Source organism: Amphibalanus amphitrite, unplaced genomic scaffold (genome assembly GCF_019059575.1).
Source record: "Amphibalanus amphitrite isolate SeventyFive unplaced genomic scaffold, NRLGWU_Aamphi_draft 000326F_arrow, whole genome shotgun sequence".
In the NCBI taxonomy this organism is placed as follows: Eukaryota; Metazoa; Arthropoda; class Thecostraca; order Balanomorpha; family Balanidae; genus Amphibalanus; species Amphibalanus amphitrite.
The window spans coordinates 635,039-661,783 of record NW_024881821.1 but is presented as its reverse complement, the minus strand read 5'-3'; the positions used below and the strand labels follow the sequence as shown (position 1 = coordinate 661,783).

Below are 26,745 nucleotides of genomic sequence, written 5' to 3'. Positions count from 1 at the left end.
TAATAGATTTGAGTGGTGACGATTTGAAAGACCAGTTCAAATGAAGGACAGACAGGGGTGCACCTGCACAGCTGAGTACGATAAGAGAGCTGCAGATTTGTAATTTAGCAGGATATGCTCTGGGCTCAGCCTTATGTGTACATATATTCCATTGAGCCCACCCGACGCCATTAGAAAACCTGATATTTCATCTACTACATATTTGAAGTTTCCGTCGAGAAAAACAAAACAATGCACTCCGGGCAACTCATTCGCCAAGACATCCGAAGAGTACTTGCTGCCCGCGGAGGAAGTCAACCAAGTCATCTGAGCGCGGCTCCTTTCCGAGTGATATCCACTTCAGAGCAATACTCCCGTCTCCCACCATTTGGTTGAAGGCGTTCCGTGTCACCTGAAGTCTGTATTTTGGCGAAGAAGGCTGGTGCGGCTTGTGGTAGCCTGAAGTCACATCCCTGCCAACCCTTCGGCTGGCATTTATGGATATTATGAACTCTGGCTGTATTTTGGGACGGGAGGTCTGTCTTGTACCAACAGAGCCAGCGGCACATAAGTCACGCTTAACTTTAACCGTTAACGTGCGATGATGGGTCTTGAACGACGAGGGATTTTCCAGCAGACTGGAGCCACCATTATGGACAATGATGATAGCCAACGTTTCGGTGGGCTAACAACTCGTCGTGGTCATTGTCAATATCCTCATACGGACGACAGATACCTATGTGTTTTCTTGTGCATGATATTTCATGCGTTTGTATCTCGAATAAGAGATGTTTATCGCTAATTCGCTACAGTAGCCGGGATACTGTTGGACGATCCGAGCCAAGTATCAGTAGTTAATAGCCCTGGTCAGTGGTCATTGACAGGCGCGAGTCATCGTAGCTTTCCTTGCAAGCCTCAGTTGCTATGGCTTGAGGCGGCGTCGTTCTCTGTGCTCGTCACAACGCAACAAATGTAACAACAGCACCATTCTTTTCTAGTGATGTCATGGTAATAAGAATAACCGTCCATTCTTACCTACTTATTTAAACTGATGCAGCTCAAGAATTAGAGCAGCGAGCGACCTGAATTGGATGAGCTTGTAAGTTATTGGTCTGAGTGAGCTAGCTGGCCGTTGTGCATGTGCAAGTGAGGCAATGCTGATTTAACTTTAGAAACGTCCTCAATTTGTTTTAATGGTTTTAACGAGTGTTCAGTACCTATTGCTTATATGTGGAAGAGCATTTACAATGCCGAATGTTATGTTTAACAATAAGGATAGTACCTATCCAGGTGACCTGTAAAATGTCATTGTGTTTAACTCAGCATCTTTTTTTGTGAATAAGTACATAAATAAGATACAAATATACACCACAAGACATATCTGTCATTCCTTCGTTTCTTCTTCCATGGCGGAGTGAGCCTTGACGGTTGTGCCTGGACTCGTGAAAGTAATAAGATAAGTCAATAAAATAAAATAAAATGATAGGCCTACGAAACGTTATGGTGAAAGGCTGATGAAACTTGCGCCATGCAAAGCCACTCCCTAGTCCCTAGTGACCCTTCGGAAGCGAAAATGCGCGATAACTCGCTGTTTTCTGACGGGAAACCCCCGCCCCTCATGAATAAATTGGCGAGCCATATTTTGAATATCATTTGGCTTGGCTTTGTTGAAATGTTTTAATTAAGCACTCAGCAGTATGTGTATTATATGCCATTAAAATGCATTTATAAACATATGGAAATTACCTACCCGAGTCATTTGGTAAATATAACTATTCGGGATCATTTACAAAATGTCACTGTATGCCATTGACGGCTCCGCATGCTTGTTGTGATCAGGCACTGTCAAGTAGTTATGTAACAATCATTTGGTCTTTACGGTAAGGTCTTCCCTAGTTTCCTTGTTCATCTACATCGGCCTATAACACCGACTACTTCGCAGTTCTTCACAGCTCCAACTGCGCCTCATGACCAAGGGTCGCGCAGATCTTCTGAGTTGTGCAGGTGAACAGCATAGGTAAACTCATTAATAATTCAGCGGATCGAGACTCGAGAGCTCTCCCGGCCCCTCCGTCCGGTAAAGTCCGAGCTGACCTCCAGAGCTGTTGGCTGGGAGCCAGCCGACAGTCTCGGGAGCTGCACAGAGCTCTATTGAGTTGGACTGGTTTTGGCCGGTCATTGGAATCAGTAACAACGTAAGCAATCCCTAAAGTTTGTCCATAGATGAACGTCAAACTCGTCTGGAGTGGAAGTAGGCCTACTCGTAGTTGTGCTGAAACGGACCCCCACGGTTATCGATGTGTTCCAGCACGGTACTAACGCCCTGCCTCGCTGAGACAGACATTCAACTTAGATTTGCGTTCTATCTTTCCTGTTTTACATCTGTGATTCGTGTGACCCTGTTTTTTTTTTTTAACTGTGTTGCAACTAGGAGCGAATCAGTCAATCACTATGTTTAAAACTTTAGCATCTGTGGGATGGCAATTGGCAATGCTCAACAATGAGCATTTGCAGCGTCACCAGTGGCAGGTTTGAATACCAAGGTTTCTCTAGAACTAGAATAGAGGTCGCGGCAGTCGCAAAACAGCAGCGGGTTCACAGCCTGATGCCGTGGTCGGCGGTCGGAGGCCGATCACGTGATGGGCCTTGGGGGCGTGGCACAAGGCGTGCCTCGGCTTTTTTTCGAGAAAGTATGGACACTCTATCCATTTCCCTGCATTTTCCCACCATTTCTCATCTCTACTATCTCTCCTATCTCTCTAATCTTGTTACACACCAACCCATCCCCCCATTACCAACCTCGCCCATGCTGCAGCGCACAGCTCGTGGCTCGTGGCTCAGGCTCTTCATCGGTAGCGGCTGCTCCGATCGGCATTCTGGGTCCGCATCTCTGGCTGGTGGCTGGTGCTGCGCGGCAGAGCGGTCCTATCGCGTGCCTCCGGGCCCCCTGCTGTCCCGACTGCGCTAAGGCGCTAACTCTGCGCGAACAGCGAGAAACGGTAAATACAGAGGCGCTTTGACAGCTAGGCTATTCCGGGAGCTAAAAATAGCAATCCTGCGAATGGTGCGCTGCCTCTCGGGGGCCTGCGATAAACTCGAGGGAGTTGGGACGACTAATGCCATCCCTGATTGACTTCAATGTAGGTATGCGGTTCGTTTATCAGATACTCGTCCGGTGCCAATTTGTGTTGAACTACATATAGTGAATGCCGCTTTGAATGCAGTTTGCTCTTCTAATGGAGCAATCGCCAAATCTGATTATAAAAAAATGAGTTGTAGTCGTGTCGAAAGGAAACTCAAGTCAAACGACAGCATCTAAAAGAAGATTCAAACACTACTATCTCTAGGCCATGCTTAGATTGGGTCAATATTGAAGTCACTGGGGTCATCAAAGGTTAGATTTTCCCGATGGTAACGTTTTGAACCAAGCGACGCATAACTCGAAAACTAACGGGCGTGCACTTAGTTTCTGGAAACATTTGTGATGCTATAACTTTGAAGTTTGAACTTCGTTTAAGGTGAAATATCGTGTGATGGTTTGAGTGTCACTGGGCCGGCGGGATTGTAGGCCCCTGACCGCGGTCTATGACCCGGGGCGCTGGGTCAGCTGAGTGGCGGTGTGAGCGTGCCGACCGCCGGGCCGGAGCGGCGGCCGGCAGTCTGGAGTTGGAGCGGTGCCAATAAAGGTCCGTGCTGAGCCTGGATGTTACAATTGGCGACGAGGTGAATATCGTGCTATGGAAGATGGCTGAAGGCTTCAGTTTAGCCCCATTTGATTTACGCGAAGATGTGTGGGAAGAGTGGTTCGAGAGATTTGAGTTTTACTTGGATGCAAGAAATGTGACTGACAGTGGCAAGAAGAAGTCCTACCTGCTTTCACAATGCGGTAAGGATACCTATTCTGTGTTACGGAGTTTGGTGTCGCCAGGCAAAGTCGGTGACAAATCGTACACAGAAATTGTGACTTTGCTCAATGGTCACTTGAAACCTCGAACGTCTGTGACTGTGGCTCGATTCAAATTTAACACGTGCTGTAGAAAGGAGGGCCAGTCAGTAGCAGAGTATGTTGCTGAGCTGAGGAAGCTGACTGAGCACTGTTCTTTTGGAGAGACCCTGAATGAGATGTTGAGAGATCGTTTGGTATGTGGAGTGAATGATGCTCAGATGCAAAGGAAGTTGTTGTCGGAAGAGACACTGACATTTTCTCAGGCTAACCGGATTTGTCTGTCACTAGAAGCGGCTTCCAGGGACGCCAGGATCATCGGAGGACAGGAGAGCACCGTCAACGAGATCTCTGTGCCGGGTCGGGACGTGACGCCGGGTGGGATCAATGAAGTGCACGCCGGCCAACGCAGTCGCGGTAAGCCATGCCACCGCTGTGGCCGTTCTCATCCGGCCCAAACATGTCGCTACGCCAGCTTCAAATGTTTCAATTGTGGAAAAATTGGACATTTAGCACGCCGTTGTGTAGTCCCCAGAGGGAGCGGAGAACAGTCTCAAACCCGACGAGGGGGCTCCCAGACAACCAGGCCAGTAGGCGGAACTATGGTCATGAGTACCCAAATATAGGAACGTTCCCATTTTTGGGAACGGAGTTCCCAAATATGGGAACGGGCGTTCCCATTTATGAGAACGGAAGGCAATTTTTCGGCCGTTCGCCCACTAAAACTCAAAAGTGCATCACGTCTCAAAAAAGTGCACGCTGATTTAAGTATCTACTAAATCTCCATAAAGTTATCTTTAATCTGACCGTGGAACAAGGAAATTGACCGTGGAATGATATTTTTAATGATTTTTTTAAAATGACAGAATGGTGGAAATATGGGTTATACGACATTTAACATGCAATTTTAAGGAAAATGAAGCATTTTTTACATTTTGAGGTCAAGTATAATAATTTTCGCCTGGTTATGAAGTTTCATTCTAGCGACACCAGATGCTGACATATGCAAGCGAACACGCGGACAGTCCCGAGGTAATATTGTTGACTTTTGGTGTCGGGGCGATCGACCGCGTAGAACGTCAGTGATTTTACCGAACTACTGTTGTAAACTCAGTTTCAGTGGTTTAAAATCATTCAGCTGTATTTTATCAGTCCCTAAAGACATATTTTATTTGGATGCTAGCTGTTTAGCGTTGTTTTATAAGCAGCGTCATGAGCGTGGTTTTTGTCTTCGGCGTTTCTAAGCATGATCGTTTGGGGGGATTTTCTCTGATATAGGTCGCTCTGTGTGGCTTATTTATAATTTTTATGCTGATTTCGATCATTCCTCGTGCCCATCCTACCAGGCCTTTTGCCACTTACACTCATTAAGAAAGGAAAAAACTAGATTTTCATTGGGACTAGGTGTTTTGAGGGTGTAACATATTCAGCGTTCCCATTTTTGGATACTTCTTGTGCTCGTCAACTCTCGGTGATTAGCAGACAGGTGCTTGACATGTCTCCACCCTCGGCGCGGACGGTGGATATAGGTATGGAAGACCTTGTTGAACATCGCTGAGCGTTGTGGATTACGTAATCCTGCAGAGGGGGGCGTGCCCGCTGCGAGATCGACGGGAATAAAAGCGCAGAAGACCGGGCGAAACATGCAACGGTCTTGCCGGAAAGGTCATCTGATGATTGTTGCGTTAACAATAATTTGCGGCGTTGGACGTGATGCTTGTTAATGAAAAGAGCCCCTGAAAGGCGTCGGTGAAATCGTTCCCAATTTTGGGTACGCCGTTCCCATAATAAGGAACGCTTGCAGCGCCAGTGTACGAGAGCGTTCCCAAATTTGGGCTCGCGGCCCGGGTGATGGACTGCTTTAGAAATAGGGGAACGATTTGAAACTACGATGGGCCTTACAATATCAAACTCTTTCCCAACAATATTGAGACAACTATCAGGCGGTTCACGATCGTTTTATATTTTTTGGACGTCATTTAACGGTTCTTTTTCTTGTTTTAAATAATGCCTACATGGCGTTCCCATATTTGGGTTTATCGTTCCCAAACATGGGAACGAAAATGCGTTCCCGAAAATGGGTACGCTTGACCATAGTTCCGCCTACTGAGGCTGGTGGAAAGGGACCCACCCATTTCTGACGAGTCTGATTCTGACTCAGATAGGATTCATACCGTAGTCAACGCCGTTCAAAATGCGTCTCAGCCGGTCATTGTTGATGTTGATGTCGAGGGCACAGTCATACAAATGGAGGTTGACACGGGCTCGGCTGTCTCGCTTTTGAATGTGAAGACGTTTCAGGAGATACATCCGACTCCTGAGTTGAAGAAGCCAAAGTCTGTCCTCAGAACCTACACTGGAGCCAAGATTCCGGTCGTGGGTGAATTCATCGCGGACGTGAAGTACAACAACCAGGCGAGATGGCTTCCACTGGTGGTGGTCGGAGGAGATGGACCAAACCTCCTCGGGCGCGACTGGCTTGGGAACCTGAAGCTGGACTGGTTCAACATCTTCTCGGTGAGTGGAAGTGATGCTGTCACGGCTCTGAAAGAGAAATACGCTGAAGTGTTCAGGCCAGGCCTGGGTGAGCTCAAGGGGGTGAAAGTTAAACTAGACATTGACAGTAGTGTGGCTCCCAAGTTTTACAAACCGAGGCCGCTACCTTTTGCATTGAAGAAAAGGGTCGATGAGCAGCTAAAGCGAGAGATTGACATGGGTGTGCTTGAACCAGTTGGACATGCAGCTTGGGGTGCTCCGATTGTACCGGTGTTAAAGTCAGACGGCAGTGTCAGAATCTGTGGGAATTTCAAGCTGACAGCAAATCGTGCCATTCGTGTTGACAAATACCCACTTCCAAGGATAGAAGATCTCTTTGCCTCACTGGCGGGAGGCAAAGTCTTCACCAAACTCGATCTGAGCCAGGCCTACCAGCAGTGCGTGGTGGATGAAGACTGCAGAGATATCCTGACGATTAACACTCACCTTGGACCTCTCAGGTATCGACGCCTGGGCTTCGGTGTCAACTCGGCGGTGGCGTTGTTTCAGCGAGAGATGGAGAAGTTGTTGAATGGTATGCCTGGTGTCTGTGTTTTCCTAGATGATGTGCTCATAACTGGGAAATCCCAGAACGACTGCTTACAGCGCACATCTGCGGTGTTGGAGAAGCTGCAAGATGCCGGACTCCGTGTGTCGGAGAAGAAGTGCAAATTCTGCGTGGACAGCGTGGAGTACCTGGGACACAGGATCGACGCTGAGGGCTGTCACCCCACAGAGGCGAAGGTGAGAGCCATCCACTCTGCGCCAAGTCCCAAAAACGTGTCAGAGCTGAAAAGTTTCCTGGGCATTCTGAATTATTATGCTCGTTTTCTACCAAACCGATCTGAGGTACTGTCACCATTGCATGAGCTTTTGAAAAAGGATGTTTTGTGGGCCTGGGGACCAAAGCAGCAGAGTGCTTTCAATGAGGCAAAAACGTTGATAACGTCGGAACGAGTGCTGGCGCATTTTGATCCAACCGTTCCTCTTGTGCTCACTTGTGACGCATCCTCTGTTGGCATTGGCTCAGTGCTCTCACACAGATACAGAGATGGGTCCGAGAAGCCAGTGGGGTTTGTTTCACGATCGCTATCCAAAGCTGAGCAGAAAATGAGCCAAATTGAGAGGGAGGCGTTGGCCTTGGTGTTTGGCGTCACGAAGTTTCACCAGTATTTGTTGGAAATGACAAATTCATTTTGGTGACTGACCACAAGCCACTGGTCAAACTGTTCGGTGAGCATGAAGGGATTCCGGCGACAGCATCCGCAAGGATTTCGAGATGGGCGCTACGGTTATCCGCGTACAATTACACGATTCAGTACAGATCAACGACGCAGATAGGACATGCCGATGGTCTCAGCAGATTACCGCTTCCCGTCTCGAAGGAGCGTGACCATGAGGTGTCTGAGATGGTGTGTTTGTTGCAGAGCTTGGAGGAGGAGTTTGCATTGGACTCCTCCCGGATTGCTGCGCTGACGTCTCGGGACACTCTGCTGAGTCGGGTGCGGCAGGCCATAGAGACTGGTGAGTGGCCTGACGAGGAGGACATCCGCTCATTCTTCCACAGGAGAGATGAGCTGTCGGTGATCCGCGGAGTGCTGCTGTGGGGCAGCCGAGTGGTCGTGCCTGCCAAGGCACAGAAGCACGTTTTACACGAGCTACATGAAGGACACCCTGGGGTGAGTCGGATGAAAGCTGTGGCGAGAACATGTGTGTGGTGGACTCATATAGATGGAGACATCGAGCGATTCGTGCGCTCTTGCGATGGGTGCCAACAAACCAGGCCCCATCCTGTAAGAAACGAGCTACATCAGTGGAATTGGCCGAGAAAAATTTGGTCGCGAATTCATGTCGATTACGGCGGGCCTGTGAATGGGAAGTATGTACTGGTGGTCGTTGATGCAACATCGAAATGGGTGGAGGTTGTGTTGACGACTTCTACGTCCAGCGCTGTTACCGTGGATGCTCTTCGTTTGCTGTGCTGCAGGTTCGGCCTCCCGGACACCATCGTCTCGGACAACGGTCCGGCCTTCATCGGGGAGGAGTTCCAGCGGTTCACGAGGAGGAACGGCATCCGTCATGTGAGGACGGCTCCTCACAGGCCGGCAAGTAACGGGTTGGCGGAAAGGTACGTCAAGGAAGTAAAGTATGCGCTTCAAAGATCTACTTCCGGAACCATGTCCGTCAAACTTGCTAAATGGCTGATCAGCTGCCATTCAACACCCAATGCAACAACGGGGGTAACGCCTGCTTAAATGATGTTCGGTCGAGAGTTAAAGACGAGACTGCAACTTCTCAAACCGGACTTGGAACGGACTGTAGAGCAGCAGAAGGATAGACAGAAAGAGTACTATGATATGCGTACTAAAGGCCGTCAATTTCAGGTGTCCGACAGAGTCTACGCCAGAGGTTTCGGGAGCGGACCGGTTTGGTCGCCCGGAGTGGTCGTCTCTCTCCTCGGTGCAACGATGGCGGAGGTCCGGCTGGACGATGGTCGACTGTGGCGCCGTCACTTCGATCAGCTGCGGTCTGCGGGCGACTCTGCTCCGAAGAATCGCACGGAGACGGACGTCTGCGACTTCGGACGGCTGCGGGAGAGGCGGGACCTGGCGGGTGGCGAGCCGGACGAGGGTTGGCTGGAGGACGATCAGCAGGAGGATCCCGTGGTGATCTCGGACCGGAGACCGGCGGCTGACGCCGGCCAGCCTGAGCAGAGCTCGGAGAGTCCCGGAGTACAGTCGTCTCCGGCTGCTCGTCCCCCCTCTGGTGCGTGCGTGTGTGCGGGTGATCAGACTTCGAGTGCGCGCGCGTGTACAGGTGATCAGAGTCAGACTTTGAGCGAAGGGACTGCCACGGGCGTGACTCGGGATTCTTTGGTGTCCCGAGGGCTGTCGGGCTCACTAGAGAGAGCGGAAGGTGTTCCGTCGGTCACACTGCGTCGATCACAGCGGGAACGACGCAAGCCGGACTACTACAGACCCGGTGCTGGGTAGATATGTGTTAATGAACACTTGAGACTTCTGTGTAGCTGTTGTGTTCTTTTCGTTTCTGAGCCAGGAATGGCGTTTGTTGTTTGTTTGTTGTTGTTTTTTTTGGAGGGAGGTAATGTGATGGTTTGAGTGTCACTGGGCCGGCGGGATTGTAGGCCCCTGACCGCGGTCTATGACCCGGGGCGCTGGGTCAGCTGAGTGGCGGTGTGAGCGTGCCGACCGCCGGGCCGGAGCGGCGGCCGGCAGTCTGGAGTTGGAGCGGTGCCAATAAAGGTCCGTGCTGAGCCTGGATGTTACATATCGCACATACATAAATTGCAACAATACGAGTATATTGTATATTGTTGTTATATATTGTTGTATATCTCGTATATTGTTGTTATGTCAGCGAGAGCAACATTTAACACAACAGGAGCATCTGCAGCTCTGTAGCTTCTTTTATGAAAAGGTTTTAACACATTAGCTCATGTCTTCGTAAAACTTCATTTGACTTTGCAAGTGACCGCTAGCCATCCGCTGCAATCTACCTACATATTCAGTATCCATTGCATTAGGGCAGAGAGGAAATGATTCAGAAAATACGTACAAGTCGTCTTTGGTGACAACAGGACACCTTTCCAACAACAGGACGCCTTTCCACTTCTCTCCATTACGTTATTGTTTTATTATGTCGATGTCCTGAATCTCACCCCACCCTTGAGGTGACACATAAAGAAATCGAAAAAATAAATCGGTGGAGCTTCAAAAGAGCGCACTTCCTCACCTGCATTTAAGTCAAACCTTCTAGGAAATAAGATGTAGGATCCAAGGTAGGATCGACACGATCGCAAACTTTTCAGGGATGAGCCTGATTTGCTGCATGGGGAGAGAGGGCTTAATGTCTACACGGGATGCCAAGCTGAGGCGCTTAACTTTTATCAAGTTAAGCGGCACCAAGCGGCACGTGCCCCGGTTTTTCCTACACATGCGTAAGGTTGAAAAAGCAGCCAGATATGCCCCCCCCACCCCACCTGTCCAACACAGTGCTTTTGCATTGAAAAGCCAAAATGGTACTATGGTCTAAAACTAGTTCAGATAAGTTACTTACTGAATCGAGTTGACAGTGCAAAAAATACCATTTCTGACCACTGTGTATTGTGTAATCTGCCTGGACTTAGTTGAATGTCACACATGTTTGTGGGGTGTCTGCTCATACAGCACATTCTGCAACTTCACCTGACATCTCCCTGATAAATTTTTCGTCTTCCCATCTATTACCAAAGATAATCCCTCCTGTATTCTGTTTTCCACCCCTGTACTCGGTTTATCAGGGTCGTCGGTAGCCGAGCAGCCCTCATTTCTCTCCGCCGCGGGGCGGTCACCTGTGCCTCGGGCTGCGCGCGCCGGGCCTGGCAGACTCCCAAAATACCTCGACTGCCGGCCCTACCGTCCGCCACCGGCGCTACCACGGTGTCCGCCATCAGCACGGCTGCCAGTCGGGTGGATGGTGAACCGGGGGCCAACTCCACGTGTAGAGAGAGAGGAGAGAGTGGTGTTTCGGCAGCTTCGACAGCTGCAGCTTCCCAGCAGCTGCAAGTGCATCTAAGGCAGCTGTGGTCCCTCGGTAGACTGGCGCTGGAGAGCTGGGTTGACGGTCTGGCTTTGGCGGATCTCGAGTGTTGCTCAGGAGGTTTCATCCATCAAGGAAGTGTGGAACTGGGGGAAAGAAGAGTCAGTGTCAGTGTGATTGGACCCTGTGTGAGAGGAGCTAACGTGACTGAGAATTCCAAGGACCGGGGTGAGAGCGAGCTGAGCAACTGAGCTACTTTCGGACTGAGCTCACAGCTTCTAGTTTCTCTCAAACTAGTGAAGCTCACCGTGCGAACCACGGACTTCCTCTCAGTGAGAACTCTCGTCCCACCTGGGAAGCTCTCTCGGAGCTAAAAATCACCATCTTGCTGTAGCAACACCTCCGACACTTCCTCCGAATGGTGTTAGCGCAGTGACCAGGCCCGGACGGCAGGGGGCCGGCACCGGAGGCGCGCGATAGGGCCGCTCTGCCGCGCAGCACCAGACAGAGATGCGGACGAAGAATGCCGATCGGAGCAGCCGCTACCGATGAAGAGACCGATCCCCGAACGCCCAACACGGTACACTGCAAACACTGTCAAGGTAAGTTGCGAGGGAAGACAGGGGGCTGGGATAGCACTGGTGGATCCAGAAAGGGTGTAGTCTGGGACGCTGTTGGAAATACCCTCAAGAAAGCTCTCTAAATTCAAAAAGCCCCTCTGATTTTGCTTCTATTTGAATGTAAAGCAAACTTTTCTGATGAAATTGTTTTAATTTTCTTTCTTGTCTAGGAGAAGGGTCATGGGCTTCGGAACCTCACGAAAAATGTGTAGGAGGGGGGGGGGGGGGGAGCGAAACTTCATTGTCACCTTGTTGGAGCCCCAATACCCCAATGAAGGAATTCGTTGCAGTTTTGTGCTCATCTCACCTTATTGAACCATTTCGGATTGCCTGCTCTTAGTTTTCTATTTAAATAAAAATAAAGATGTTACTTTAAAAATGGCTGAAAAGTATGGGGCGGCCCGGCCCCCTCGTCTATCAGAAGGATCAAATTTAATTGTTTTCAGTGCTGCCACTGGGGTCCGCTACAGTGGAGAGACGGAGGAGATTGTGGAAGAAGATCGCCGATGTTCTCGGACTGGAGATTGATTGCCGAAAGATGGTGGTTTCTGGAACTTGGCCAGTGAAACTTTGCATACTTTGATGATGGATGATGTATCTACGGACAAGTTCATTTGAAAATCCAGTACCCTTCGGATGGTTCTCACGATTTGGTGCTAAAATCGTAGACGTATTAGGACATAACGCAATGCCCGGAAGTGTCCAAACAGTGCTACGACTTCGAGCAATTGCAACGACCCTTCTAACAAGCAGAAACTGCTATTGCAGTCTTAGAATTTCATTTATAATTGCTAAGAGCAGAAAGAGGAATGTCTGCTTTAAGATATGATTTTTCTAGCAACTTACTTTATGACACCAAGATAATAAGTTGGCATTTGCGTTCCTTCTTTTGCAACTCTTGGCCACTAAGGATCATTGAATGGTATTCTAAAAAACGAAAACGAAAAACAGCATGAACTTCCGAGAAAAAAAACTGTGCTGCGCCTGTCGCACGTTCCGGTCCGGGTATGACGTCACCACCAGCCCCTGCGCCGCAGGGGGAGGTCACAAACAGACGGTTCGCTTATTGGAGCGTATGACGTGACGTAACGGATGATGTGGCCTTCCGGCAGCTGAGTGCAGGGTTTTTGACAAACGGAAGGAGCGCTTTTGGAAGTGAGTGGGTGAAAGATGGTTATTGTTTTGCTTCAGGTATGGATGATTGCAGCAGTTCCACGATTTATTAGGCTGTGGAAAGCTACATTTGACAAATACCTACCGATAGGCACTTGTAACAGCATAGCATATGTGATGCATAAATCACCCCTCCTTTGCTATACTTTTTATTTGTCTAATATTGTGATTCTTAACGTGAAAGTAGACAACAAAAACAAAAAATATCCGATCATTTAAAACATTTCACAACGCTAAACAACGCTCAAAGCCTCAGACAGCTCCAAAATCGTTGAAAGTTTACCAAAACTATCCTAGCTTAGCTACTAAAATAATCTCCCTTTTTTTGGCGGGTCGGTCGTTTTGATTTGCCAGGTGAATAGCCGCAGGACATAATTTTAAGCAAATGTGTCAGGGCACCGTTTCCGCACGATTATGACACATCTCTCATGACACAGCTCGCCAACACCTCAGTGCGTCAGGCGGCGGGGGGGGGGGGCGGTGACTGCGGGGGTGACACTGTGTGTCAGAAGAGGGGGTGACGTGGGGGGGGGATGGGGCTGACGTGTCCCGGCGTGGGCTGAGTCCTGTGCCAGACAGGGTCAGATCCCAGACAGCCGAGTGGGTCGTCCGCCAGATGCCGTTGTAGGAACGGGGTCAGGCGGAGTCCTCTGAATGTCTGTTCGGACCGCTCTGCTGCTGGGTATCGACGGGTGCGGGTAGAGAAGGGACGGAAGGAGAGAGAGAGAGAGAGAGAGAGAGAGAGAGAGAGAGAGAGAGAGAGAGAGAGAGAGAGAGAGAGAGAGAGAGAGAGAGAGAGACAGAGAGAGAGACAGAGAGAGAGACAGAGAGAGAGAGAGAGAGAGAGAGACAGAGAGAGATGAGCGAGAGGCAGATGAGAGAAAAGCGAGGGACAAAGCGAGAAGAGATGCGTCAAACCAAACCATAAATCTGCTATTATCTCCGCTTGGTGAAGCTCCTACCCCTCTAAAAGCTGGTTCAAGTCGGCCGGTGTGCACTGTCCACTCAATTCCAGTGAACATGAAGCAACCGTGCTCGGTAGCTTGCCAGCCAATGATTGGTGGCCTCATGTGACCTTGGCCCGAAGCTAGGTCTCCCGCCGCTTGATGGCGGCGCGGTCGGTGATGGCGGGTGTCTGTCCCAGCTCTATAATGATGTGTACCGTGATAGTGAAGCGCGGATGTGACTGGTCTTTTCTGAGACTGATTGAGCTATGGCAACCCATCCCATGCTAGAATCCCGTTTTCAAAAGTAAAAAGTGAAAAAACGATGTCAAAATGTGCATCAAGTACAAGTCAATGACAAAATTTTATAAATTTTTGCGCAATAAAAGGAGGCCTGTTGTGAAATAAAAAAAGAAAACAGGTGAAATAGGTGAAATAAAATAGGTGAAATAAAAAAAAAACAGCAAACGGAAGTTGGTGGTGGAGGGTGAAACGGGATGGGCGGAAGAGATGAAAGATGAAAGAAAGAGCGGGACTGCGGAGCGGGCACTGGAGAGAGCAGAGAGGCGGCGCGGGACGGCCGCGGCGGCTCCTCTGAACGGCTCGCAGCTGTCAGTTGCGGATCGCTCTGCTGCGCGGCCGCCGCGCGTCTCGATTGCGTCTGCTCTGACGATCACTCACCCCGGCACCTGACACCCGGCACACGCACGCCACGCCACGGAGAAGTACGGAGGGATACACACTACACAGAGACCGCCGGCGCACGCGCCACACCACGCCACGCCGGCCACAGGGATACGGAGGGATGCCTACTCACTACACAGAGGCCGCCTGCGCACGCCACGCTGCGTTGGCCACAGGGAGATGCGGAGGGATACAGCGAGTGCCTTACACTAGCTGCCACAGAGCGATTCAGAGGAGAGCGAAACAAACAGAGCACCTAACCCCGGCAACTGACACCCGGCGGCCGGCACACCACACCACGCTGGCCACGGAGAAATACGGAGGGATACGCACTACACAGAGACCGCCGGCGCACGCCACGCAACGCCACGCTGGCCACGGAGAAATACGGAGGGATACAGACTACACAGAGACCGCCAGCGCACGCTACGCCACAGAGCGATATGGAGGGATACAGACTACACAGAGGCCGCCAGGGCGCACGCCACGCTGCGCCACGCTGGCCACAGGAGGATGCAGAGGGATACACACTACACACTACACAGAGGTTGCTAAAGAGAGGCTTATGTACAGTCAGTCTTTAAAGTACCGCGCAACAGTGCGGGGGATCCATCAAGCCCGATCGTGGAAGGACTGCCAAATGTGAGTCACCGAAGCAATTGACATCCTCGCCCATTCCCCAGGTTAATTTGTTCGGTGACCTTCAAATTATAGCAGGACCTTCCTCGGTCAGGCTTGATGGATCCACCGGTACTTTGCGCGGTACTTTTAAGACTGACTGTATGTACACTGCACCGGCGCACGCCACGCCGGCCATGGTATTGTTCATGTCCAATCGTTCTATGTCTGTTAAGTGCAAAGGACTGTCGATTTCCACAGTAGCTCTTACGAAAATAACGTCATAGATCAAAACTAAACGTAAATTAGGGTTTCTATGACGAAATACACGTTTGTGAATGAAGCACCATTGAGATTATCTTAGAGATCATACTTGGCTGATCATACACACATACTCGTATAAGGCTGCACTGCAGCGATTGGTCGACTTTTTTCCTTCCACCAAATGTGCTGCATTAGAGACAGAGCTGAAGAAAGTTGCCTCTACCATTAGGTACGTATGCCTTCTCGTCACTCACACACGCACTGTTGTTCTAGTTACGCACATAATCCCATGTCCTCCTAGTCTCCCGTACACAAGCGGTCCACACACAAATGTCGGCGAAGCTCATAATGGATTACCGTTCGCACCGAGCCAAAGCCATCCTAACGAGGCCCAAGACAGAGCCTCCCCCCCCCCACGACGGATTGGCTGCCTGACCCTGACCTGGGGCGACACCAACCCGATGCCACGGCCACATCGGTGGACTCGGCTTTTCGACGGCTTTGGTTTTATTTCGCTAATGTTTGATTTACATAAAAAATAACAAAATGCAAAATAAACAAATCATTATAAGAAATAGACAAGATTAGACTGGAGTGAAAACGTGATGAATTATGTCAACTTACGTGTCGACCTTGATCCAAAAGTATTATCATTATTAGAATACGAAACTTAGTCTCTAGCAAGCGCCATCCTACCCAAGCCAAAAAAAATATTTTTCTTTTGCTTCGGTTTGCTTCGGCTGCCTAATACCTACATACCGACCATTCTTCTTCAGAAAGCACTTGCTGATTTGTTTCCGTTGATGTTCAGAGGTGTTTGCTCCATTCCACGATAACGTCGACTCGGGATCATTTGTTTTCTGCAGCGGCAATGCATTGCTGACGGGGAACAACAAACTCACAGGCTGAGTTCTCTTCGAGAATGATGTTCCCGGGCGATGGTTGACTTGACGGTGCCACATTACTCAGGCTTGCATCAATATCGCTGGTAGTCGAGCAAGATGAAAGTGTGTTCGAGTTGAAAACATCAACATTGCGTCCGCTAGGTTTAACAACTATCACTTCGGCTGCTAAACTGCTATAAAATTTCTTAATTTTTTAATGTGATATTTACATAAAACATGTTCCTATTCCAATCACGACATTTTACTATCACTTCACTTTAGACGCATCGTTCGACAGTTACATACATTCCGTCTATCGCCGAAAAGTGTAACCAAAAGGTCACCTAAGGCAGGGGCAGTGGGCCCGACAGGTCAGGCCCACACAACTATGCCCTCTGCGCTCGAAACTCTGACTGAGCGGCCAAAGAAAATAGCACGCTCCCCGATTAGAACCTATGACAAATTAAACAGCTCTAGATCGGGGGCGTAGGATACGGTTTTACAGATCATGGCTTCTCATGGGGGAGGGGGAAGGGGGGCGGGAGGGGGATGGTGAATCAGGCTCCCGTTTGGATGAACTTCAATGAATTGAAATGGAATGGGTCCTTAAAAGGATTATTGCAAGACGGTTGGACAACAATCTACAAAAATGGGTGATCAAAACGTCTACGATGAGTTGGACTGAGTATCTCTTCTTCTGTTGACCGGGACTCTTAGCAAGAAGGCTATCCCCCCCCCTCCCCTGCAGGATTGACCGGAGCATAAGATCACAATGATAGCATTGGTTGGGAGTTTCATCAGCTTTTTGCTGTTTATTTGTGTCTGAGGTCTATTTGGAGGAGATGCATGACTGAGTAACTGCATAGCTTGCCACTCGAGTGTTGCGCACCAAAATGATAACAAAATCGAAAAATACCGGGGTAACCAGGGGCAAATCAGACGAACAGAAACGATATGATCTCTCTTAAACATTTTAATTGACCTTTAAATCGAGGTTAAGCGAAAACCTTGAAGGAGTACCTAAGCACCAATAAACAAAAAAAAAACCTACAATTCACTCAGAACATCCAGTATTTAGGTGTTTCTACTCCTTGAACAGTGAACATCCGTCTGTCTCGGCGGCCAGGTGGTGCCACCGTTTCAGTAAATATTCCGCGTCTGACGGGCGAGGGGCGGCACCGCCCCCCCCCCCGTCACTGGGTCCGACGCCAGCGGTGACTCACCCGCGCTGGCACCGGCGCTATTTGGATTTTAATCTGCCGCTCTGCCACCAAGTGCATGGCGGCGGACGCTGAGATTTGGCGCGAACAATCGTCGGGCGCCAAGGACAGGTGGCGCGCCAAATTCCAGCGTGCCTCGGCGGCCATCTCCGGATCCAATTTAGCGGCCAAAATTTGTCGGCAAGCTGTAGTCTGGCTCACAGTTGTAGACAGAAGTTTGGCTCACAAAACGGCCTCTTTAGTCTGGCTTTTGCTTGTTGGGATGGCTGAGGAAGTGCAGCTGCCAACAGTTTTTTAGTGAGGGTTTTTGACGTGCCTGATCGTCGCGAGGTTGAAAAGTTAGGCATGTAGCTGACAGGAAGTTCGTAAAAAAAAACAATAAAAAAAACGGGAAAAGAAATAACATAATAAGTTACCTAAAATGTGTGAATCAATGAAACTTCATTACAGATCATAAGCTGTAAAAACGTTCTCAGCGTCGCCCTGAACGATTTTGATTTATTTGTAGACCTTAGAACTTCCGGCTGCGACTGATTTATCGTTTTCGGTTTATCTCTACAAAATCATCAAGAGCTAGCCGCTGTCCATATTTCACCAATACCCCTCTCAAAGGAATCTCTTCAATATTATATATATATATATATATATATATATATATATATATATATATATAGTGTATATATATATACAAGCGCCACTTATAATATATATATAAGTGGCGCTTGTTCATCCAATTCAGAAATCGTCCAAGTCTACCGAGGTCGCGAACTATCGGCCCATTTCTATTTTACCCACCATAGCGAAAATCGTCGAACGCGTTGTCTACGAGCAGCTCTTTTACTACTTCGCCGCTCATCACCTCTTCTCGTCATCTCAGCACGGTTTTAGATATAACCACTCGACCGACACGGCGCTTTTATCCGTCACTGATCACGTGTTTACGGCTATGGACCGCAGTCAAATCACGCTTTTATGTCTTCTCGACTGTTCCAAATGTTTTGATGTGATTCCACATGACCCACTGCTGCACAAACTTCAACTATATGGCGTCGACACCCGCTGGTTTAGCAGCTATCTTGACGGTCACTACCAGCGGGTGCAGCTTCAGGATGCCGCCTCAGGGCGGATTGTGACTTCAGAGGCGCTTCCTAACCCGATCGGCACGTATCAGGGCTCAGCGCTCGGACCGCTTTTATTTTCGATTTATGCCAACGATTTACCTTTGTACACGGAGGGCGCTCACGTCGTGCAATACGCTGACGACACCCAGGTGGCAGTCAGCGGTGGGATCGGCGACATCGGCTCCCTGGTGCAGCACATGGAGCACAACCTGGCCCTCCTTTCTCGATGGTTCGGCAAAAACGGCATCAAAATTAACGCACAAAAGACCCAGTTCATCATTCTTGGCTCGCGACAAAACATTCAACGTCTCCCCACAGTCAACATCAAGTTAATGGATGCCGAAGTCGCCGCTTCCGCCGCCGTCCTAAACCTGGGTGTCACTTTCGACCAGCATATGACTTTTACCCCGCATGTAGACAGCGTTGTGCAAAAATGCACTGGCATCCTGTGCGGATTGAGCCACAGCAGGCACAGTCTGCCTCAGTCAACCCTGTTGACGCTCATTCAGGGACTTGTCATTTCGCGCATTTTATACTGCTTGGTCGTATACGGCGTGTGTAACAAGACCCAGATGAGGCGCATTCAGAAGGTGTTGAACTTTGCCGCCCGTGTCTTATCCGGTCGAAGGAGGTACGATCACATCAGCGACGTTTTGGACCGTCTTGACTGGCTTACTGCAGAGCACCTGTATCTATACCGCGGTCTTATCCTACTGAAGCGCATGTTAGTGACATCGGAGCCCGAGTCGATCGCCAGCGACCTAGTCACTCGTGGTGATGTTCACCATCGTACCACACGGAACGCCGACCATTTAGTCATGCCGGCGAGTCGATCGGAGTCAGGCAGGCGTCGTTTTAAGCACTCGATCGTTACCACCTACAATGCTTTGCCACGTGAGTTGCGAAACTTTACTGGAGGCTTTAAGAAAGAACTCAGGCAACACCTGCTTATGAAGCAGCGGGGCGGCGTCGGCTAGGTGTACTTTAAAGAGCAGGCGTGTGTGGGTTAGTGCGTGTGCATGTGTGCATGTTGACCTAAATGACCGTTTTTTTATCTTTGCGACTGCAGGGTGCGGAATAGCCACTGAACTATGTGGATGTGCCCCATGACGTAAATACATACATACATACATAATAACCGTCATCGCCTCCGAACGTCCAAATGCCTGGCTCCGAGCGAGCCTCGGCGGACGCCAAGACCCGATTTAGCAGCGTGACATTTGGAGTTGGGCACCAGCAGCCGCGAGGGAGGCGCTGATTGTTCCTCCGACGCCCCTCCAGCCAGCCCGGTGATTCAGGCGCACCGGAAAATTCCAAACATTCCGACGGCGTCGCTGGTACAGGTGGAGGCAGCTGTCAGGGGTTTCGGCTATCTCAATTGACGTCAAATGTCCATGGAGCTCGGTGTTAGCAGCTAAGATCGAGAGGACTTTGAATCGAGCACTGTTGACCAAAATGAAGACTGCAGTCTCCTCTTAGATGGGTGACAAATTTACGAGCAGCTTATGCAGTTTGAAAGCTGCTGAAGTGCCTCAAAATTTGTTATTTGTTGGGAAGTCTGTATTTACTTGCTTTTACTTATTCATAGATATTACATAGATGTATGAATATCATAGATGCATTACATAGAATACATAAATGCATGAAATGAATATGATTCATAAATGTATTCATCCATAAAGCTGCGATTGGTCTAGCTGATAAAAATGCCAAAAAACAAACTCCAAGCATCGCCTTTTTATCATATCAATAGACTCAACAGTTGCGTCAGACGGTTAACATCAGCATTGGCCGATATCCGAACATTTGCAGCAAAAACACGACCTCTCCATTTAAGAGAACACACGTTCTAACACCTTCCACCACTTTCAGCTCCCATTCTTTCAACGCTCGTCTGTTTTTCTTGTTCCACTTCCTCCTTGAAGAAGTACAAAAGACTCTCATTAGCAGGGTCGTTTTTCTACCCTTTTTCAAAGAGAGCATCGTGCTCGCCTCTTCCTGTGAGGTTCGTCTCGTTCCTAACCTACCTCTCCTCCCCCGTTATCTCTGAGATTTTCCCCAGATGTAGGGGGGACGGAGAGCATGCAGTTAGTCACCGGGCAACCGAGCCACTGAATCGCTTGTTTTCTTCACCAACCTGCGGCAAAAAACGACCAACATGTCATCTTCTAACTGGCACAGTGGCGGAGCTGTCAGAGTCGGCTTCCGCAGCTATTGGGGTTTGGCACAGAGCACCCACAAGTAGGACAAGGGGTGACTCAGGAATGCTAACAGAATTTCCTGTGCGCGGTGGTCGTGGATTTAAAAGCAAAGTTACGGTTTTGGCATTCAAGTAGCCATGTCGCGATAGTGCTGTAAGGTCCTGGTGTCTACTACGATAATAAATACTTTGTCAGATGAATGAAAGTATTTTCGGATTGTAAGCTGCCACTTTCTTTCCTATATATAAATTGACCTTGAGGCTCCTTTTGATATTATCAGAAAATCACTTATATACGAGTATTATAGTATATAATGCTTAGACTAAGAGGCACTTGAAACCGGTTTTTGAGCTGAAAGTTCAGGAAAATTACCACTGGGGCAGGGGTCATATGATCCGCCTCTTACAAAGCGTTGAGTTGAAACTCTGCAACTTCAGGCAGTAAGCAGTTGGGGTACGTTTGCAGTTCATGGCTAGGTGGAATTTTACCATGAGCACCTGTTCAACATGAAAGCTGCAACACTTTTGCACTTGGCCAGGTAACGTCTCGCACAGAACGCACCTATCTGTGCCAAAACTTTAACCCTCGCCCGCACATGCCATTTTCCCATCCTAGAACGCACATGGGGGGGGTGGTTTTTTTTTTCGAACTACTCCGCCACCCATGATCAGGTGACCAGGAGTGCCCCCGCCCTCAAACCCAGCGACTAGCAGAACCTTACGTTAACACCAGATAAAATAAACTGATAAGTCGCGGCACTCCCTGCTAAGAAAGGAAATAAAACTAAAAAAAGCAAATGAGAGAAGGGGTAGCGGGTTTAGGCGGAGACAAGAACAGAATGCGAAAGTAGCCACTGCTGAAACCAGACAGATGACTGTTCTCTACTACGATACCGAAAGCAACTTTCACTCAGAAGGGCATGCATTCATCTAGAGTAGAAAAAACAATCGCTCATTCACACGTCATGCAAACATACGTGGGGATTCGCTCTGGTCAAAAATTCGGCCGGTCAATGCTGAGGGCAGAAAAGCCTTTCCAGCTAAGCGAAGCTTGTTGCTGGTCAGGCTCCTTGCTCCAGCGCCAGAGTTATTCATGGTGACGATGATGAAAATAATTTCGATGAAAAGTGATTTACTTGCAATTAGTGCAGTTTTGAGGCAAGTACATTTGAAATTAAGTTGCAATGAAAGGATAGCGAGAATTCAAGAGGAAATTCTCGAGAAAGCTTACATATTTTGTATGAAGTATGCTTTGACGTGTCTTTTTAGCTGAGATTTAGACATCTGATTAATGGTTGTTATAGAGAATTGGGATGCAACGACATTATTCCAGACACGCGGTCCTATCCATGATGCTATTTGTGCACGATAACGTTTTGCCGAGAAGGGTTCGTGAAAATGTTGTCTATTTCTTGTTCTTATATTATCCTGATCTACTGTAGCAAACAATTGGTTAAGTTGTGATGGTAAATGTGAAGCGAATTTTCGATACATGAACATGATAAGTTGTTGTCTAGCTAGTGCGTTTACTTTAAGAACATTGAGCTTACGAAATATGGGCATAGTATGTGCAAGACGATGTTCATTTACTATAATTCGAACTGCTCGTTTTTGTAATACTTCGATTTTGTGGAGATAAGTTGGATATGTGAAACCCCAGATTAGGCAGCAATAGTTTAAGTAAGGAAGAATCAGTGAGTTGTAGAGCAAGAGTAATGACTTTTCAGGAAGAAAGTACTTCGCTCTACTCAAGATTCCAATATTTCTACTGATAATGATTGCTATGTTATCGATGTGGTATTTCCACTTCAAGGCAGGGTCAATAGTGATGCCTAGATATTTTACTTTTTCTGCTATTTCAATTTTTCACCATGTATCATAATGTTCAAATTAATGATATTACCCATTTGGTTGTATACTTGGTAAATGGTTTTTTGTACGTTGAGTGTGAGTTTGTTTGCTTGAAGCCAAATGGATACAGCTTCAAGTTCTTTATTCATATTTTCTTGTAGTTCCTGTGTATTTTCACCTTCAAAAAGTAAGGCTGTGTCATCAGCATATAGAAGGCATTCTGATTTTTTGCATACATTTTTTAAGTCATTTATGTATATAAGGAAGAGTAAGGGGCCTAGGATAGAGCCTTGGGGCACTCCTAGCTTAATACTTTGAAAAGAGGATCTAGTACTTTTAAATTCTACACATTGTTGTCTGTTTGTGAGATATGACTTGATAAAGCGAAGAGCATGACCAGTAAATCCGTATTTACGACATTTGCTGATGAGTATGTTGTGGTTCACTGTATCAAATGCTTTTTTAAGGTCAATGAATACCGCTGAGGACATTTTCCCATTTTCCATGCTTTTTGTTATTCGTTCTTGCAGGAGTACTATAGGCATGTATGTTGATAAGGATTTTTGAAAGCCAAATTGATCCTTACATAATATGTCATTCTGTATGAGGTATGCATTGATTCTCTGGTGTACAATCTTTCTAGAAGTTTGGAAAGATAGGGAAGGATACTAATGGGTCTATAGTTGCTAAATATATTTTTACTTCCAGATTTGTATAATGGCTTCACCACAGCCATCTTCATACTTTCAGGAAATGTTCCAGTACTCAACGATATGTTTATTAAATGAACCAATTGACTGAGTATTGCTGAATATGTATTTTTGAATATTTTTGAATTGATGTTGTCAATACCAGCACCAACATTTTTCATATTTCTTATCATGGAGTCTAATTCTGCAGAATTTGTTGGGTGAAAATGATCAAATGTGTTTTCACTGGAAGTGACACTATCCAGGGGATCAGTTCTGGTATTTGGGATTTCTTGTTCAAGCTTCTCACCAATTGATATGAAAAAATTGTTAAATAAGTGAGCTACTTGCTTGGTGTCTTCAATGGGATTTCCATGCGCATCACTGAAGGCAGTAGATACTTCAGATTTTCTAGGATTCTTATTTATACAACTGTTGAGTATTTCCCACATTTTCTTTGAATTTGTCTTATGAAGCAATAATTGTTCCTGAAAGTACTTTTTCTTCGCTTCCCTTATCAAGCCATTGAGGCAGTTTCTATGTCTTTGATAGGCAAGTTTGTTTCTATTTGTAGGATTCTTTGTTTTTTCTCTATATAGAGTGCTACGGGTATTTATTGAGGTGAGAATTGCTGAAGATATCCAAGGTTTTATGGCTGTTGTTTTCCTAGTACACTTCCTCTTAATGCTAAACAATGCTATGCCTGAAGAGTATGCATTGATAAGTGTATCAGCTGCAGTATTTGCATCAGGGATGGTATGGAATGTTGAGAGCTGTTGGGATAGGTATTCTTGTAGTTCAGTGACTTTGTTATAATTGAAGGTGGTAATCCAATTGTCTTCAGGTGGGTTGATTTTTTTAGTACAGCATGTGAATATAGGGAAGTGGTCAGAAAAGTCATCATATATGATGCCAGAATAGGACAAGAGCTCAAGGTTATTGCAAAAAATATTATCAATCAGTGACCATCTGTCCTCCGAGACTCTTGTTGATTTTGAAATTGTTGGCCAGTAGCTGTGAGAAGTCATGATGTTGAAGAATTCTAGACATGCACTGTCCTGTTCAATATTGTGTAAGTCAAAATTGAAGTCACCAGCAATAAATGTTGATTTATTCTTTTTCTCAATCTGTTCAAGAGAGGCTGTGAGTTCATCTAGAAACAAGTTGTTTACCAAATCAGGAGGTTTGTATATAATGCCAACAATCACTCCAGTTATGCTTGTTATTTGACATTCAATAAAAAGGGATTGGGTGCATGACATTGTGCTTAATTTTATATCACATGAGGATTTAACATATTTATCATTGACATAAATTGCAACTCCTCCTCCACTCCTTCCGACCCTGTTGTTGAAGTATCCTGTGAAACCAGGAAGCTGATGACTATTTACTGATTCATTTGATAACCATGTTTCCGAGACACATATGAAATGCCATGTACATTGTGTTCTTTGTAGGAAAAGCTGGAATTCATCAAATCTGTCATTAGATGAAATAGATCTGGCGTTAACATGCAGGATACTGAGTTGGTTGAGGTCAGGAGTAGTTTTCAAATTTTGTGTTTGGGGAAGGGAGAAATATTTGCATGAAGATCTCAGTTCTTCAAATTTTTCATGAGTCAGGTGCAGATCAGATGATGCTAATCTTTGGAAGGGATTAAATATTTTAGTATCAAGAGATCCATTTGAATCAGTACATTCTACTAGATTCATTCAAAGTGGTTGCCACCCCCCCCCCGCGCCATTTCGTTCCTGTTGGAGATAGAGCTTAGCAGTAAAGACCAAAAAGATTTTTTGGGAAGAGACGAATCCAATGATACCCAGTTTTACCTTCTCAGGTCAGTCATTGACCTTCCAGGTCAGGTCAAACTAAAAAATGTTGCTGTTTTGGGTCACCGTTGGATATCAAGTGCGCTGCTTATCAAATACCGATGACGATGCTGTTTTCTGGTGCCAAGCCAGCTAGAACCTCTTTGTCACACTATCCGACCAGTATTTTACTGCTGAGGTCATTTCAGGTCAAGTTAGGTCAAGGTCAACTATATGTGTTTGTATGTCTGTGTGTGTCGGTGTGTATACTGATGTATGCACCGATTGTTTTCGGGTCCATATCACATGAAATCATGATCTGAGAAGCTTTTACCAAAAATGCAGTCAAAAAACTTCACAAAAAGTAAATTCAGCTTGCCTAAAACGCAATTATCTTAGATGACCTAGGTTGACCTTGACCTTGACCTTGACATCTGTACATCGTCGAACAACATGTTCCATGATGGGTGGGAGGTAAGACTGGTAAAAAAGGCCGAAATCAAGGTGTCAAAGGCTCACAAGGCCCATAGCCAACGCAAGATGTCGAGAATTGGCCATTTGGGTCATGACATGACCTGAAAAACAAGGTCATATCTCCGAAACCAAAGGTCACAGAAACTTGAAATTTTCAGTGGACATCAAAAAAGGATAGAGGAGCAGCTATACGAAAAATCAGCCTTCTAGCTCTAAAAATGTTGAGTGCAGAGCAGAAAGACTACCTGGGGGGGGGGGGGGTGGCAACCACCCCCCCCCCCCATGTGCGGGCGAGGGTTAATTAGTCGATTTGTTTGCGCAAGTGGCGTGATGAATTCACCCAGCTACATCGGTATTTCGTTACGTTATTTAATTACCCATGCAATCCTGCAATTTAGGTATAGACAGTGAGACACCTGGCTCACCGTTTTCTTGAGGATAATATATAACTTAGTCACTTACAGCTTCACAACTAATCAGATCGTGTTCAAAACACTTTTGGTCACAGTTATACCAAACGCCATTGAAGTAAGATAAGCCATTGCAGTCATCTGAGTGTTGGATTCAACGTTATGCACTGGTCTTTCTCTCAAATGCTGCAGTGTGAGGAACATTTTTGTAGCCTACCCTATTCACCCAATCACCCATCACCATCCAAATCATCTTTCCCTCTTCTCTCCTTTCCTATCTCTTCCCCCATTCTCTCCCTCTCTCTCCTTCTCTCTCTCTCTCCCTCTCTCTCTCTCTCTCTCTCTCTCTCTCTCTCTCTCTCTCTCTCTCTCTCTCTCTATCTATCTCTCTCTCTCCCCTTCTCTCCTTCTCTCTTCTCTCACTTCCCCTCTCCTCTGCGCAGCATTTCCTCTCGCTCCCTCTGTCTTCCTTCCACCCTCGCCGTCGTCTGTCGGGACGACGGAAGCGGTCCGTGCAGCTCTCCCCCTCTCTCCTCTCCTGCTCTCCCCTACCGATCGGCTGCAATGCCCTGTCGTGTATTGTTGCCTAATCGCACCGCCAGTGCGTTTGCCATCTCTGCGATTGACGCAATAGCGCAGGTGCCGCCTCGCCACCGCCGACTGCGATTGGACAGACAAGCCAGAGGCGTCGCCAGAAATGAGCAGATTGGGGGAGTGAACTTTTCCTTCTCGCCCTTTGAATAGTTCAGATCAAGAGAGAAAGAGAGGCTATTCGAAGTTTAGGCATCT

At 47.4% G+C, this 26,745-nt stretch overlaps 2 protein-coding genes across 5 annotated transcripts in view; both read left to right on the top strand.

Annotated features, from left to right (window-relative positions):
* The first annotated feature begins 3,514 nt into the window (after window positions 1–3,514).
* On the top strand, window positions 3,515–9,399 carry LOC122388527 (uncharacterized protein K02A2.6-like). 4 transcript variants are annotated; one of them, XM_043379716.1, is made up of 6 exons: window positions 3,515–3,865; window positions 4,214–4,339; window positions 6,271–7,201; window positions 7,885–8,136; window positions 8,445–8,562; window positions 8,842–9,399. In XM_043379716.1, exons 3-6 carry the CDS (start codon window positions 6,635–6,637, stop codon window positions 9,150–9,152), a joined length of 1,248 nt encoding a protein of 415 aa, XP_043235651.1. In that variant the 5' UTR covers window positions 3,515–3,865; window positions 4,214–4,339; window positions 6,271–6,634; the 3' UTR covers window positions 9,153–9,399. The 4 variants fall into 4 exon arrangements, with proteins under 4 accessions (XP_043235651.1, XP_043235650.1, XP_043235648.1 ...); XM_043379715.1 differs by lacking the exons at window positions 3,515–3,865; window positions 4,214–4,339 and adding an exon at window positions 4,356–4,508 and having other exon boundaries at window positions 6,034–7,201; XM_043379713.1 differs by lacking the exons at window positions 3,515–3,865; window positions 4,214–4,339 and having other exon boundaries at window positions 6,086–7,201; window positions 7,885–7,974; window positions 8,541–8,562.
* A 1,491-nt stretch (window positions 9,400–10,890) lies between these two features.
* Window positions 10,891–26,745, top strand: part of LOC122388526 (putative mediator of RNA polymerase II transcription subunit 12) — an 87,733-nt gene continuing 71,878 nt past the window's right edge. Inside the window, exon 1 of the mRNA XM_043379709.1 lies at window positions 10,891–11,598. Within this exon, the coding sequence (XP_043235644.1) occupies window positions 11,520–11,598 (79 nt within the window). The 5' untranslated portion in view covers window positions 10,891–11,519. The remainder of the gene's footprint in view (window positions 11,599–26,745) is intronic.